General features: G+C 37.4%; 1 protein-coding gene across 1 annotated transcript in view; it reads right to left on the reverse strand.

The window, feature by feature from the left end:
- Positions 1 to 554: 554 nt before the first annotated feature.
- rgs7a (regulator of G protein signaling 7a) overlaps positions 555 to 13,174 on the reverse strand; it is a 76,950-nt gene continuing 64,330 nt past the window's right edge. The window contains exons 10-18 of the mRNA XM_047351816.1: positions 8,255 to 8,329; positions 8,052 to 8,150; positions 7,739 to 7,800; positions 7,194 to 7,304; positions 6,957 to 7,082; positions 3,735 to 3,921; positions 3,404 to 3,493; positions 2,885 to 2,921; positions 555 to 1,368 (exon numbers count right to left, since the gene is read on the reverse strand). Coding sequence (XP_047207772.1) covers positions 2,901 to 2,921; positions 3,404 to 3,493; positions 3,735 to 3,921; positions 6,957 to 7,082; positions 7,194 to 7,304; positions 7,739 to 7,800; positions 8,052 to 8,150; positions 8,255 to 8,329 — 771 coding nt within the window. The 3' untranslated portion in view covers positions 555 to 1,368; positions 2,885 to 2,900. The remainder of the gene's footprint in view (positions 1,369 to 2,884; positions 2,922 to 3,403; positions 3,494 to 3,734; positions 3,922 to 6,956; positions 7,083 to 7,193; positions 7,305 to 7,738; positions 7,801 to 8,051; positions 8,151 to 8,254; positions 8,330 to 13,174) is intronic.

The raw sequence follows: 13,174 nt of genomic DNA on the forward strand, positions 1-13,174 counted from the left end.
AAAACAAAGGTCCTCTGCAAACCTTCCATTGGCAGTGAAACCACATCACATTATGTCTCATAACCTCCAGTCCATAAATCATTGGATGCACATCTACAGACCTACTAAGAGCGTGCTTTGAAAAACGCCACAGTTCACATTCCTTGATGCAGAGGAGACAAAGATGTTTGTCTTTTTTGTGGTTCTTGCTAAACTGACTGCCAGGCACAGACAGTGGAAACACAGACGGTCACTTCTGCCATCAAAGAGCTGAAACATCAACAGACCCTGCAAAACATCAGAGGGCTAAGGTCTGAACAATAACTCTTTTCAGCGGGCTGGAGGATGATGGCACTTTTGCATGACAAAATCACATTTATCTGTATTTTTGCTGATCTGTGAAGATGGTCAGATTCTTAAGTCATGGAGAAATAACTAACGCCCTCTTGTGTTAGACTGCAAAAGTGCAAAGCCTAAACAAAGCTCCTCAAGTCTATTTTTGCTGACTGTGCTGAGTGCATTGTACACTAAAGACAACAGAAGGGGCATAAATATAAAAGTACACAACCAGACTGTTGTAACAGATAGAGGATCAACTTTATTAATACAAGTAAGTAAAAGTGTCTTTAAATATGGTATAAAAATAAATGCAGAAGAGAATAACAAAGAATGATGTTCTACATAAGACAGGAGTTGGCGTCTTTGTAAATCTGAATGAGACTTTACAGGTGCAATGAGAATTGTATGTGCTAAATATTGTAGTGCAATCAAATTATAAAAAGCAAACTAAATGCACAATAAATAATCAGAATCATAATAAATATGTATATATATTTGTATATTCATTCTGCACAACACTTCCCATCGTGTGACAATGTTTCTGTAACCTCATGTAAAGCAATGACGTTGGTTAAAGTTATCAGTGTAAGCTATCTTCTGGTTTTTTGTTTTTTTTTGTATCTCGGTGTCTTTTTCTAATTTCTCTCTGACATCATTTGTTTCTGCTGTAAGTGAGAGAAAATGCCCCAACGGGAGTAGCTGTGATGGAAAGAACTGGAGCATTGGATTGAACTTTCTTCCATTTTGTTTCTCAGTCTCTCACTCCCCTCACAAGTCCAACAGCATCTTCATTCTGGGAACACTGGAAATGTATGTATCTGTACTGAAAGAGGAGAGAGAAACTGAAACATCCTCTCCATGGACATGCAACATCTTGTGGACAACAGACGAACAGGCAGCTTGGCTCATCGTCTGGCTGAGCCAATAACAGATGACGGATGATGAGGATTAGATGCAATGGCCCCCCTCTTCGTATCCCGGAGAGAGGAAAGCCATAGATTTTGAGCATGGCACACAACGTTAGAGTCTCTTGTCTGCAAATGGTTCCTCCTGTGCTCAAGAGGAAAAAAGAGAAAGCTGAGTTTCAACAAAGAAAGTTGTAAAATGTTAACAAGGAAAACATTCATTTCCAGTTTTGATATTTGAAGCTAATTTTCCTAAATGTTCTATTTTAAACCATTGGGACAAAAGGACCAACATATTTTTCAAATTGACTTTGTCATGTTTTTATGACTTTAATTTAGAGTTGAGGTAATAAAATATTTAATCAGAATAAATCTACATTAACTCTTTGCTCTTAAATATGGCATTTTGTTTTTTAAGATCTAATTAGTTTCAATTTGACCAAAATATAGGATTTTTAAATACAATTAAATTCCATATAAAAGTGTCATCTTAAGATATCCCCCTTACAAAATGGTATAGTGGGCAAGCTGATCTGATAAGTCAGGGTGATTAAATAATGACTAAAGCCACACAGCAAAGGAGGACCCAGAATTATACTAACCAAAAATATATATTTAGAAGAAATGCATCAAAACAATTATATTGTAAATTAAACTGGCCGAACTGGTCGAAAACCCAAAAATTAAATCTTTTTCCAGTCAATGAACGCACTACCTCTAGGTGATTACTCTCAATGTTGCAAACTAATCAGTTATGTCATTTTATCTAGCAACTTTTTGAATCCCTCTAGATACTGTTATCTATCCAAAACAATGACTAGCAACAAATCTAGCAACATTTACTATTGGAGACTTTTGAAGAATCTTTTGCTCCTCAGACTTCTTAAAAAGCAGTGAGGGCTACTGTCCACCAACCCAAAGCATTCACAGGCTGCCCAGTCCTTTCACAACTGTCCCTCCCAACCACAGTCAGAGCTGCTACCTCTATGACTAGACTGATAATTAATTACGCATGTGTAAACCCACCACTGACTGATCCTTCTGACTGATCCTACTGTTCAGGGCAGGATGTGAATATAAAAAATAGGGTGCTTTTCTACTAATTAATTGTCATTTTCACAACATTCATCTCCAACAGAACCGGTTATAATTACATTCACACTGCCAGTTATACAAATTATCAGCTTAGGTTTGTCCCCAAAAACTGACTAGTATATCTCTAATATTTACAAATAAGAACAAGCATTTCAAATGTTCCCTAAATGGGAATATTTGACTTTAATATGTCGACTTAAAGTAAAATTTCAAATAAATCACTTTTATCTTTATTTGATTTGTATTTTGAACAACACAGCCTGTTTTTTACATGCATCTCATTTTTTAGATGTAAGCTTCAAATATCAGAAACTTGTAATACAGAGACACATTTCCTTTATCTAATCAGATAAATACAATGTGAGGTAACATCTATGAGTTATATATACTTCAATGTGATGTATTATACAGTGTGTAGAATGAGACATGATGGTGTAACTATATCATAAGCACTGTTCAGATTTATTGCAGTGTAACTGGAAATATGTACACATGATGTTTTATGGAGACACCACATACAATACAACATTCAAAGCCATGTTTAAGGATTTTATAGTGAACGTCACCTGGAAGCAAGAGACTTCAGAACAAATTTTTGCTTTTCTGTTGGGACACAAACAACAAATTCATTTTTTCATTTTCATCATGTTTCATCAGAAAAAGAAACCCACAACATATTCAGGCAGTAATGCTTTTTCTTCTTTTAAAATATTTAGTTCAAACCTTTGACAAGTAGGGATTGGTTTGAAGCACATAAATACATTGGAGTTATTCTGAATGAACTGTCATGTTTTGGGCATGTTTACATACTATTTTGTTATTGTCAAGGTTTTTTTCTAAAGCTTGACATCAGCTGAAAAAATACTGATTATTTGTTCTCTTTCTGCCTCCCTTCTATTACTGAATTGATATTTGTTTTAAGTCAACATAGGTTTGGAATGTATTTAATATTAAACATCAATAACTAATAAGTTTCATCTAGAGGTGAGTTTGAAATGTTACAACATCTAGTTATTTATTTCTTACAATAAATTAAATTTGAGGCATTATTCATTGTCTGAAATCAGGACTTGTGTGTTTTGTACCTTCTTCTTGGCCTGTAATAACTCCTGGTAGGCACTGGAACGAATGAAACGGCTATAAGAATCACTCTTCATCAATTTGTAGATATGTTCCTGTTGAAGAAACAGAATAAGAAAATTAAGGATGAAAGCAGCTGTTACAGCAAAAATGCTCTAAATAAGGAAATACAAGATGCATCTGAACCACCAAACAGAAATGAGTCATATACTACCCCCTAGCAGCTATAAGATGATTTTAATATGCAGAGACCGGGTTTAAGTTTTTCTACATTATTGTGTTAGATAAGTAATGCAGATTTGTTGCATCAGTATAAATAGTTACACAATAATTGACCTGTGCATCCTCAAAGGCATAGCGTCCGGGGTCTTTGACATTCTGGGTGGTTTTGTCATAGCTCTTGGAGTCCACATTGATGGCACTGGGCGCTCCAGGGGCCAGAAACTCCTGCCAGATTTCCTGAACACGAGTTGGGACCTCTCTGATGGGGCGCTTCTTTAGTTCTTGGACTGCAAGCCAGAACCTGAATACCAACGGTAGCAGGTAAAACAGTAAAAGTGTTGAAAGTTTCCTTAGATTACTTAGTTTATTACTTAAAACAATCTAAGTACAATTTTTCAACTCAAATTGGTGTTTTTGCCACTAGGATTTTACATTTTGTTTATCTAACTTTAACTTCTACAACTGACTACAGGGGTTGGACAATGAAACTGAAACAAGTGGTTTTATACCACAATAATTTATTAGTATGGTGTAGGGCCTCCTTTTGCGGCCAATACAGTGTAAATTCATCTTGGGAATGACATATACAAGTCCTGCACAGTGGTCAGAGGGATTTTAAGCCATTCTTCTTGCAGGATAGTGGCCAGGTCACTACGTGATACTGGTGGAGGAAAACGTTTCCTGACTCGCTCCTCCAAAACACCCCAAAGTGGCTCAATAATATTTAGATCTGGTGACTGTGCAGGCCATGGGAGATGTTCAACTTCACTTTCATGTTCATCAAACCAATCTTTCACCAGTCTTGCTGTGTGTATTGGTGCATTGTCATCCTGATACACGGCACCGCCTTCAGGATACAATGTTTGAACCATTGGAGGCACATGGTGCTCAAGAATGGTTCGGTAGACCTTGGCATTGACGCGCCCATCTAGCACAAGTATTGGGCCAAGGGAATGCCATGATATGGCAGCCCAAACCATCACTGATCCACTCCCATGCTTCACTCTGGGCATGCAACAGTCTGGGTGGTACGCTTCTTTGGGGCTTCTCCACACCGTAACTCTCCCGGATGTGGGGAAAACAGTAAAGGTGGACTCATCAGAGAACAATACATGTTTCACATTGTCCGCAGCCCAAGATTTGCGCTCCTTGCACCATTGAAACCGACGTTTAGCATTGGCATGAGTGACCAAAGGTTTGGCTATAGCAGCCCGGCCGTGTATATTGATCCTGTGGAGCTCCTGACGGACAGTTCTGGTGGAAACAGGAGAGTTGAGGTGCACATTTAATTCTGCCGTGATTTGGGCAGCCGTGGTTTTATGTTTTTTGGATACAATCCGGATTAGCATCCGAACATCCCTTTCAGACAGCTTCCTCTTGCGTCCACAGTTAATCCTGTTGGATGTGGTTGGTCCTTCTTGGTGGTATGCTGACATTACCCTGGATACCGTGGCTCTTGATACATCACAAGACTTGCTGTCTTGGTCACAGATGCGCCAGCAAGACGTGCACCAACAATTTGTCCTCTTTTGAACTCTGGTATGTCACCCATAATGTTGTGTGTATTTCAATATTTTGAGCCACACTGTGCTCTTACCCTGCTAATTGAACCTTCACACTCTGCTCTTAGTGGTGCAATGTGCAATCAATGAAGACTGGCTACCAGGCTGGTCCAATTTAGCCATGAAACCTCCCACACTAAATGACAGGTGTTCCAGTTTCATTGTCCAACCCCTGTATATGGCTATAGGGTTTACCCAGCTATTGAAATCACTGTTTACAAGCCAGCCCTTTTTAAATCAGATGTTTCATCAGGCCTGAAATTAAAATTATTAAATTAAAGACATTTTAAGCCTTTGAAAGAAATGTCAATGAAGATGAGATACAGATATAAATCAACACATGTTACAACATAACTTTGTAGAGCATTTAGTTTATCAATTTTGGTTGCCATTGCTTCTTAAGTGATAAAATTCACATATCTAAACAAAATTATGCCAGGAATTACAATTCTGATGATAAACAGTTATCTTACTTTAGATAAACTGACGATTTTATAAGGATTGGGAAAGTACAGTTCATGCACATTCCATTAGAGGGAGCTGGCTAGCCATCCACATTTCTTTGTTTAGCTATTTGTATGATTTCTATGAACCTTTGATTCTCTGCAGTTTTCCATGATGATCAGTAGCGGTATTCATATGTAAACACAGTTACAGCAGCACATATTTTGCAAATTTAGTTTCAACATATATTCACCAAACTTTATCTATTGCATAAAATATTTAAAATAGTTAAAAGTTATTTATGTTTAACAAGTGGAAGTAATGACAAGGCAGATTTTTTTTCAGATATTTCTTGGAATTTGTTTAAATTAAGAAGCTTACATTCATTAAGATTATTATACCTTTAAACTATGGGAAAGCCCAAATAATGATGTAATATATTTCTAAGCACCATGTAAGTTAATTCACAACACTTGAGTTAATTAGAGGTACAATGTGTATTTTAAGGTAACACCTCAAACTCGCTGTTTCAAAACATTCTAAAAAATGCTCTCATTATTCTGGCTTTCTCTAATAAATATAATTGGATAATCTGGCCTAAAACAAAAAACGTTTAGTTTATTTCTTGTCAGAAAGTGGGAAAAAAAGGTTATGTGCCTTTTTATATAGCTGTATCTATCCACAGTGTATAGAGGAGACAATATTTATGCATATCTGAATATTTACATCTCTAGAGTACAAAATAAATCTAGAGCAGAAGCTAGCCCTGATACAACAAGTTCATGGGTTTGAATCCCAGCCTGGGATCTTTCTGCATAGAATTAGCATGATCTATCTGTGCATGTGTGGGTTTTCTCTGGGTACTCTAACTTCCTCCCTCAGTAAAAAAAACAACAAAAAAAACATGCATGCTAAGTTTCATTGTTCTCTCATAATTGCCTTTAGAGTGACTCTCATAAACATACCAAGCTCAAGGGATGTGGGACAATCTTAGAAAGTTCCTAGATGATAATGGTCGAATCTACAATTCAGTCCTCAAACAACAAAAAGCTTCCCACAAATAATTATTTAACCCCTGCAACGGAGTCCTGAGGTGACAATCCACACAAGACCCAAAGAAGTCCTGTGTCTTTGCTCTTATGATTCAGAGCTGTTTTGGTGGCAGAAAAAACTGCCACCAGTTGCTATTTATCTGGTCGATTTGTTGTACTGAATCAAGATAACAATATTTAACATATTTATGTAGCCAATTGATACCCAAATTAGTCCAACTTCATGATAAAATCTAAAAGACATATGGTGTTCATGTTCTCTGTATTTCTTTATTTACCTGAGATTCTCTGAACTAAACTCTGACTCAAGGAACTTGAGGAACTGCTCTCTTCCCACAGGATCTTTGAGAACCTCATCGATGCCGAAAGCCCACCTCTTCACCCTCTGCTGGCCTGGTTCCTTGCTGCAGAAGACACAAAGCGGGGATATTAAAAAGACAAAAAACTGCAACATCTCAACAAACAGTCGAAGGTATTAAGCTGAATATTTGATGAGGTCAGGTACAGGTTGATACCTGGCTTCAAGTTCCCAAAGGGTGGTGTCATCTGACATCCAAGGGTTAGATGGATCTGGAGGCGTGAGGAAGGGGTCATATTCAAGATACTGCTCCGTGTAACCCAGTAAACTATTGCAAACAAAAGAACGAGAAATACAAACTTTTACTGCCAGAACACAGAAGTATACAATCATGAAGTAATCATGAGTAGGGAAAACATTCCCTTGGGAATAAAAGGTTGATTGAAAACGTCAACAGAGGTGGACTTCTCTTGAAAGCAGATTTTTCAAACTAAAGTAAAAGCTGTTTTGAACCCACTGTGGATGCAAAGATAGAGAAGCATTTTTTCCTAAATATACCAGTCTTTTTACTGAATAAATGACAAAAGGACACATCTAGTATCAAGTAAAATGGGAGTAGAGAAGAAGGAAAGCTGCTATCTGAATCCAAACACTCATCAAGGTCACTATAGGCCTCAGTTCCTCTGCATTTTATGGCAGTTTAACGGCTCAGTAAACAAATCGATACCTAAACTCAATGAAAACACAAAGAACATTGCTCACCTCTCTGCCACTTTGGACATTTTCAGCCGATGCCGGTCTAATTGTAGTTGCCAAAAGGTGATCTGAAACAACAGTAGGGTGCATGCAGTAAACTAGCAGAACAAATAATTGGCATCATATCCGATTATTTTACTCCATGCAATATATTTACCATGTTAAACTTTTTTACATAGTTTTATTATAAAATAGAGATGATGCATACATGATATTAAAATGAACAAAATCTTCCATTAGAGCAATAAAATTTAAAGAAATTGTTTTTTGTTATGGAGAAACCTTTCTGTAAACCTAGATGACGACTTTGAGACCTAACCTGTTCCTGCAGCTCTTCTTCTGTAGGCTGTTTGGCCTCTGGAACGGGGGTGTGGGTTGGACTGTGGGTACGGATGTCATTCTGCAGCCCGTACACAGACTGAGATGACAAACCAGTCACACATATGTATCAGCCTTAGAAGCCTTGGATGTACAGAGAAATACCGTCAACATACACAAAAAACAGTTTAATGACTAGGATACCTTTCTGGTTTTGTGTGGATTTTTCATTCTGGAGGACTTCTTTATGTCAACTTCCGTTGTATTCACACATCCAGGCTGTGATAAGAGAGACAGAGAAAAAAAAGATAATACTGGTTTTAATTAGTTTTACTATTTCAATTTGAGGTAGTTAATTTTCTCCCCCTGTAAATATTTCAGGTGGAATTTATACATTTTATGCTTCACTCTGAAGTGCTTTAATGCAGGAATTATTACAGATTCACACAGGATTTGTTGCTGGTTTCAGTCTTTTTTAGGCATGAAAAAAATGCATAAATTTATCAAGAGGTTTTTCACATGTTCAGGTGGACAACATGTCTTTTAATACTTTGAAATATACATTTGACAAAAAAGAATAATATTATATATTGCGTTAAAGCTATAAAATAACAAATACATGTTGTTAGCCTCTACCATTTTTTGGTACTGCTCAGATTAATGAAAAATGTGACCATGTTCCAGACCTCTCAGTTAGCTCACACTTCCCCCTGTTAAACTGAACATTTTATAAAAACTTTTAAAGAAATGTCCAGGGCATTAAATCAAAAATTAAAGGTCTGACATTAGAAGTAATGAACAACAAAACCAAGCTCCAGCAATATAAGAGGTTCTTTTTGGGCTTCCAGATATCTGATACTTTGCTGTGCTTTATCCTGCAATGCAGAGACATTTAAAGTCCTCAATTTCCTATGCATGTTCAGCTACATCAGGATCTTCAACATACTTAGCATCCTCAGCTTAATAGTCACTGCATTAAGGAGAGGTGATGCCTGTTTTAGATGTATTCCTTCTCCAACTTACCTCAACCACATCTCCTCACCCGACTACTTCTAACTAACTCCCAGCCATGTGGGATAGGAGACAATTTTCTGCACTTACAATTTGAAAAAAGCACCATAAAAAGCAGGATACAATTTCACCTAAACTTTGATACCCGTTCAATGTGTTATTACAGTACCTCTGCAATTCTTTTCAAACCCCTTGCACCTAGACAGACCAAAACAAGCAGCTCATCAGTGTGAAGTAGAAGGAAAATGTTACATGTTTTTTTAAATATTTACAAAAAAGTAAAAATCTGAAAAAGTTTGACAGAGTCGGATTAGATGAGGAGCATCTGTAAACAGCTATTTTTAAATCTCAACAAAGCTTCTTAACTGGATTTAGGTCTGGACTTTGACTGGACCATTCTAGAATATGGAAATGCTTGATTTAAACTATTACATTGCAGCTTTGATTGTATGTTTACAGATGTTCTCCTGCTCGTAGGTGAGCCTCCTCCCCCAAGCCTCAAGGCTTTTGCAAGCTTCAGCAGTGCTTTTTCCAGGATTGCCATTTTTATTGCCACATCCATCTTCCTTTAACCATATCTAGCTTCATTGTCCCTGCTTAAAAAAGCACCCCCACAGCATTATCCACGCACTACCATGTTTTATGGTGGGTGTGATGTGCTGAGGGTGTAGTGTTAGATTGGTTTTGTATGTAGGCCAAAAAGATCAGTTTTGGTCTCATCTGACCAGAGCACCTTCTTCCACATGTTTGCTGTGTCCTCTACATGACTTGTGGAAAGCAATGGCTTTGGTGTGGATCTCTGTCAGATGTTCTGGCTAGTTTAGATAGTGCCTGTTTCTTGGTGTTACTCTCTAATGTTCTCTATAATTCCTGAGGCCTTCTCAGAACAGCTGTATTAGGACTGAGGTTAAATTACATATTGACAGTTCTAATTACTATCTAGGTGAGTCCTGAAGGCAGCTGTTGGAAGGTTTTATTTAGGGGTATTAGTGTAAAAGGACCTAAATATAAATGCATGCTACACTTTTTTAATACTTTATGATCACTTTAAAATTAATAAAATATATTGAAATTTTTAGCTGTAATATGACAAAATGAGGGAAACCCAAAAATACACTTTTCCATTGCAGTGTTTTCTATGTGCAAAACAGCCTCTTTGGTATTTGCTACCTCCTTGAAGCATCCCACCCTCCTCTCCACCACCTCAGCGGTAAAGGTGCAATTATTCCACAACTAAATGAGATTCAGCTAATCAAATCCAATATGTTTAACTATGCATTGGAGTATCTAAGATAATGTATCAAATGGTGTTTAATTAAACAGGGAATGTGCCAGCTGAAAAAAAAGTCAAGGAGCATGAAATCAGATGTTCAAAGTACAGCTGCTGGCTGATTGAACAAGTGGTCCAAATCTAGCCCTCTTGCAGGAGAACAGAGCTAAGAAGCTTCACTGTGAAATTTGAATTAATATCGATTATGTTGCTCCAAGGATGCATAAATTGAACTTGTTATTTTCCAATTAACCGTCAAACTGTCTTTGGGAGAAATACAACAGAGGAGGCCCTTTAAACTCTGGAGGGAGGAAACTAAATGCTAATGCAAAGCAAGTGTGCAGGGAACAAGGTAAACAGCGGTGCTGAAGCTGATGTGTTGTGACAGTTATTGATGTGGCATTTCATGTGTATGACAAAGGCAAATACACGTCAGTGGGTCTGCAGTGGCTTTGCTTTTTTACAACATTTAAAAGTTGCAGGTAGCATGTAACATTGTATAATCCATAAAGTGCTTGTGACTTTGAAAACGTAATTCCTTTTTTAAACACCTTGATATATTCCTACTGGGAGTTAAATGTGTGGAACGGTAACCACTGGGTTCTATGTTTTATGACATGTACAGTGCTTTACCCTTTGAACCTTTTTGCGTTTTGCCATACAACAATCCAAAAGCTTGAATGCATTTTGTTTAAATTGTACGTGTTAGAGTGCCTAATTGTAAAGCGTCGGTTAAAGGTTGCATTACTAGAAGTTGTACAGTTTTTCATGCATTTGTATTCAGCCCCCTTGAGTCAATGCTTTGCAGAGCCACCTTTTGCTTTAATACCAGCTCCAAGTATACTGTGGTATTATTCTATCAGTTTTGCACATCTATAGACTAACGGTTTTGTCCCTTCTTCTTTTTTAAAAAAACTCATGCTCGGTCAGATTGGGTGAGCGGTGTCCAAACATGAATTTCCAAATCTTTGGCAAGATTTGGACTGCATTTTTACAACACATGAAAATACGCTGATGAAAAGTGCTACGAGGTAAACCTCCACTGCAGTATCAAGTTTTATGTAGCCTGTAATAGCTCTTATTCCAGGATTCTCCTGCTTTTAGCTCCATCAAACTTTCTATCAACTGTCATTATCCTCCATCTTCCTGCTGAGGAAGATGGAGTGGTGGTGGTAGCATAATACGTGTTTAACAGTGATGTGTTCAGGGAGATGTTTATTTGCACTTGGAGCATTTGGATCTCAGAAACTCTTCAAGAAAAAATACCCTGGATCATTGGCTGCTTCTCTCAATAATGCTCGCCTTTCCTGGCCTTTCAGCTGAGGTTGACACACCTTGTTAGGTCTGCAGCTGTGACATAGTTCTTCAAGTTCCAGATGCTGGACTGATGATTAACCTGTGAGACCTTTGGATATTGTTTAATTATCTAATCCCATTTTACACATCTTCACATCATTTTGCTGTGTTTCTACATCTTCATGTTACTGTTTGCCCACTGATGTTCTTGAACAATCCTCCCCAGCCTCCACAGAAAAGCTGAATTTACACTGAGATTAGATTATTGATGGGTGGACTTTATTTACTAATTAAATTACTTTCAAAAGGCAGTATGCAGGACTAAATTTCAAGGTATCAGAGTATTAGGGGCTTATTATAAATGTAAAACACATCTTTTCAGAGTGTACTGGACTGTAAATTATTCAAATTAAATGTGTAAATTGTTTAAAATGAATTTCCAAATTGTGTAGATTGTTTATAGATAGATGTTTGTCTGTTTTGATTAACACTGTGTTGATTGTTTATAAATATTTTGTTTTGATTTAATGGTATTTGTAGTTTTCAATGAGTTGTTTTTGTTTATTTTGTACCTCACAGAATGATCAAATGTTTGTGTAAAATACAAATCTTTGCTTTGCATTCCCCCGGTGAAAGCAGCGAGGTACATGAATGTTGTTCAAGAGCTGGGGGGGCTGCTACAGTGAAAACCCGACGCTTCGGTGTGTTGGCTGCCATTGGCGGTGAGATGTTTGGGTCGGACATCAGGCAAGCTTTGATGCGGCGTCGGAGGCAACGCCACCATGAGAAACTGTCTTTCCGGTGGTCCAAGTTTGTATCGGCAGAAACTGAAACCGACAGAAGACTACTGACGCGGTGAGAAATTGACTGATCAATCAGCGTGGAAATAACTTGGACATGACGTCATCTGATTGAAAAGAATAATTAAAAAACGGATAGTAGAATAGGCATTTTGTAACTAGGCATTTTATGTGTTTACTTTCAATCTGGGTTTAATTTCATTGTAAGATTTTGAGTCACTAATGAGTTAAGGTGTCACTGCCATGTGAAAAAGGAATTTCTGATGAAGATGTGTGCATTGAAGAAAAGTCCTGAAAAGGACGAAAGGTTTTGGTTACTCGCACTAGAAAGCTTACAGAAAAGGGAAAGCAACACTGGGAAGAAGAGTCTTAGAGACAGATAAAGGCATTTCTTAAATCGTATGCATCCTGGAAACAAATTGCTGAAGAAGCCAGGAGAAAATTGAAGGGTTTCTGTCTTGAGGAGGCACTGGATGAGATAAATCAGGAAGTCATAGCCTTGATGAAGCGAAGCAGAACTATGAGCCTCTTCAATGCAATTCTTAAAATACTCCAGAATTGCATTGTACAGACATTAGATGCTTGTACTATATTGACAAATGAGATATCAGATCTTGTGTGTAAGCATTTAGAAGGTGGTATTGTTGAACAGCAATTTCATGAAGAAGTTGAAAAGGAAAGGGTGCGAGTCATCTTAAATAGAGAAGATTATTAAGTTTATTTTTGGGGAAACCTCTACAGAAAGTT

The sequence above is a fragment of the Girardinichthys multiradiatus genome, chromosome 22 (assembly GCF_021462225.1).
Source record: "Girardinichthys multiradiatus isolate DD_20200921_A chromosome 22, DD_fGirMul_XY1, whole genome shotgun sequence".
Lineage (NCBI taxonomy): Eukaryota > Metazoa > Chordata > Actinopteri > Cyprinodontiformes > Goodeidae > Girardinichthys > Girardinichthys multiradiatus.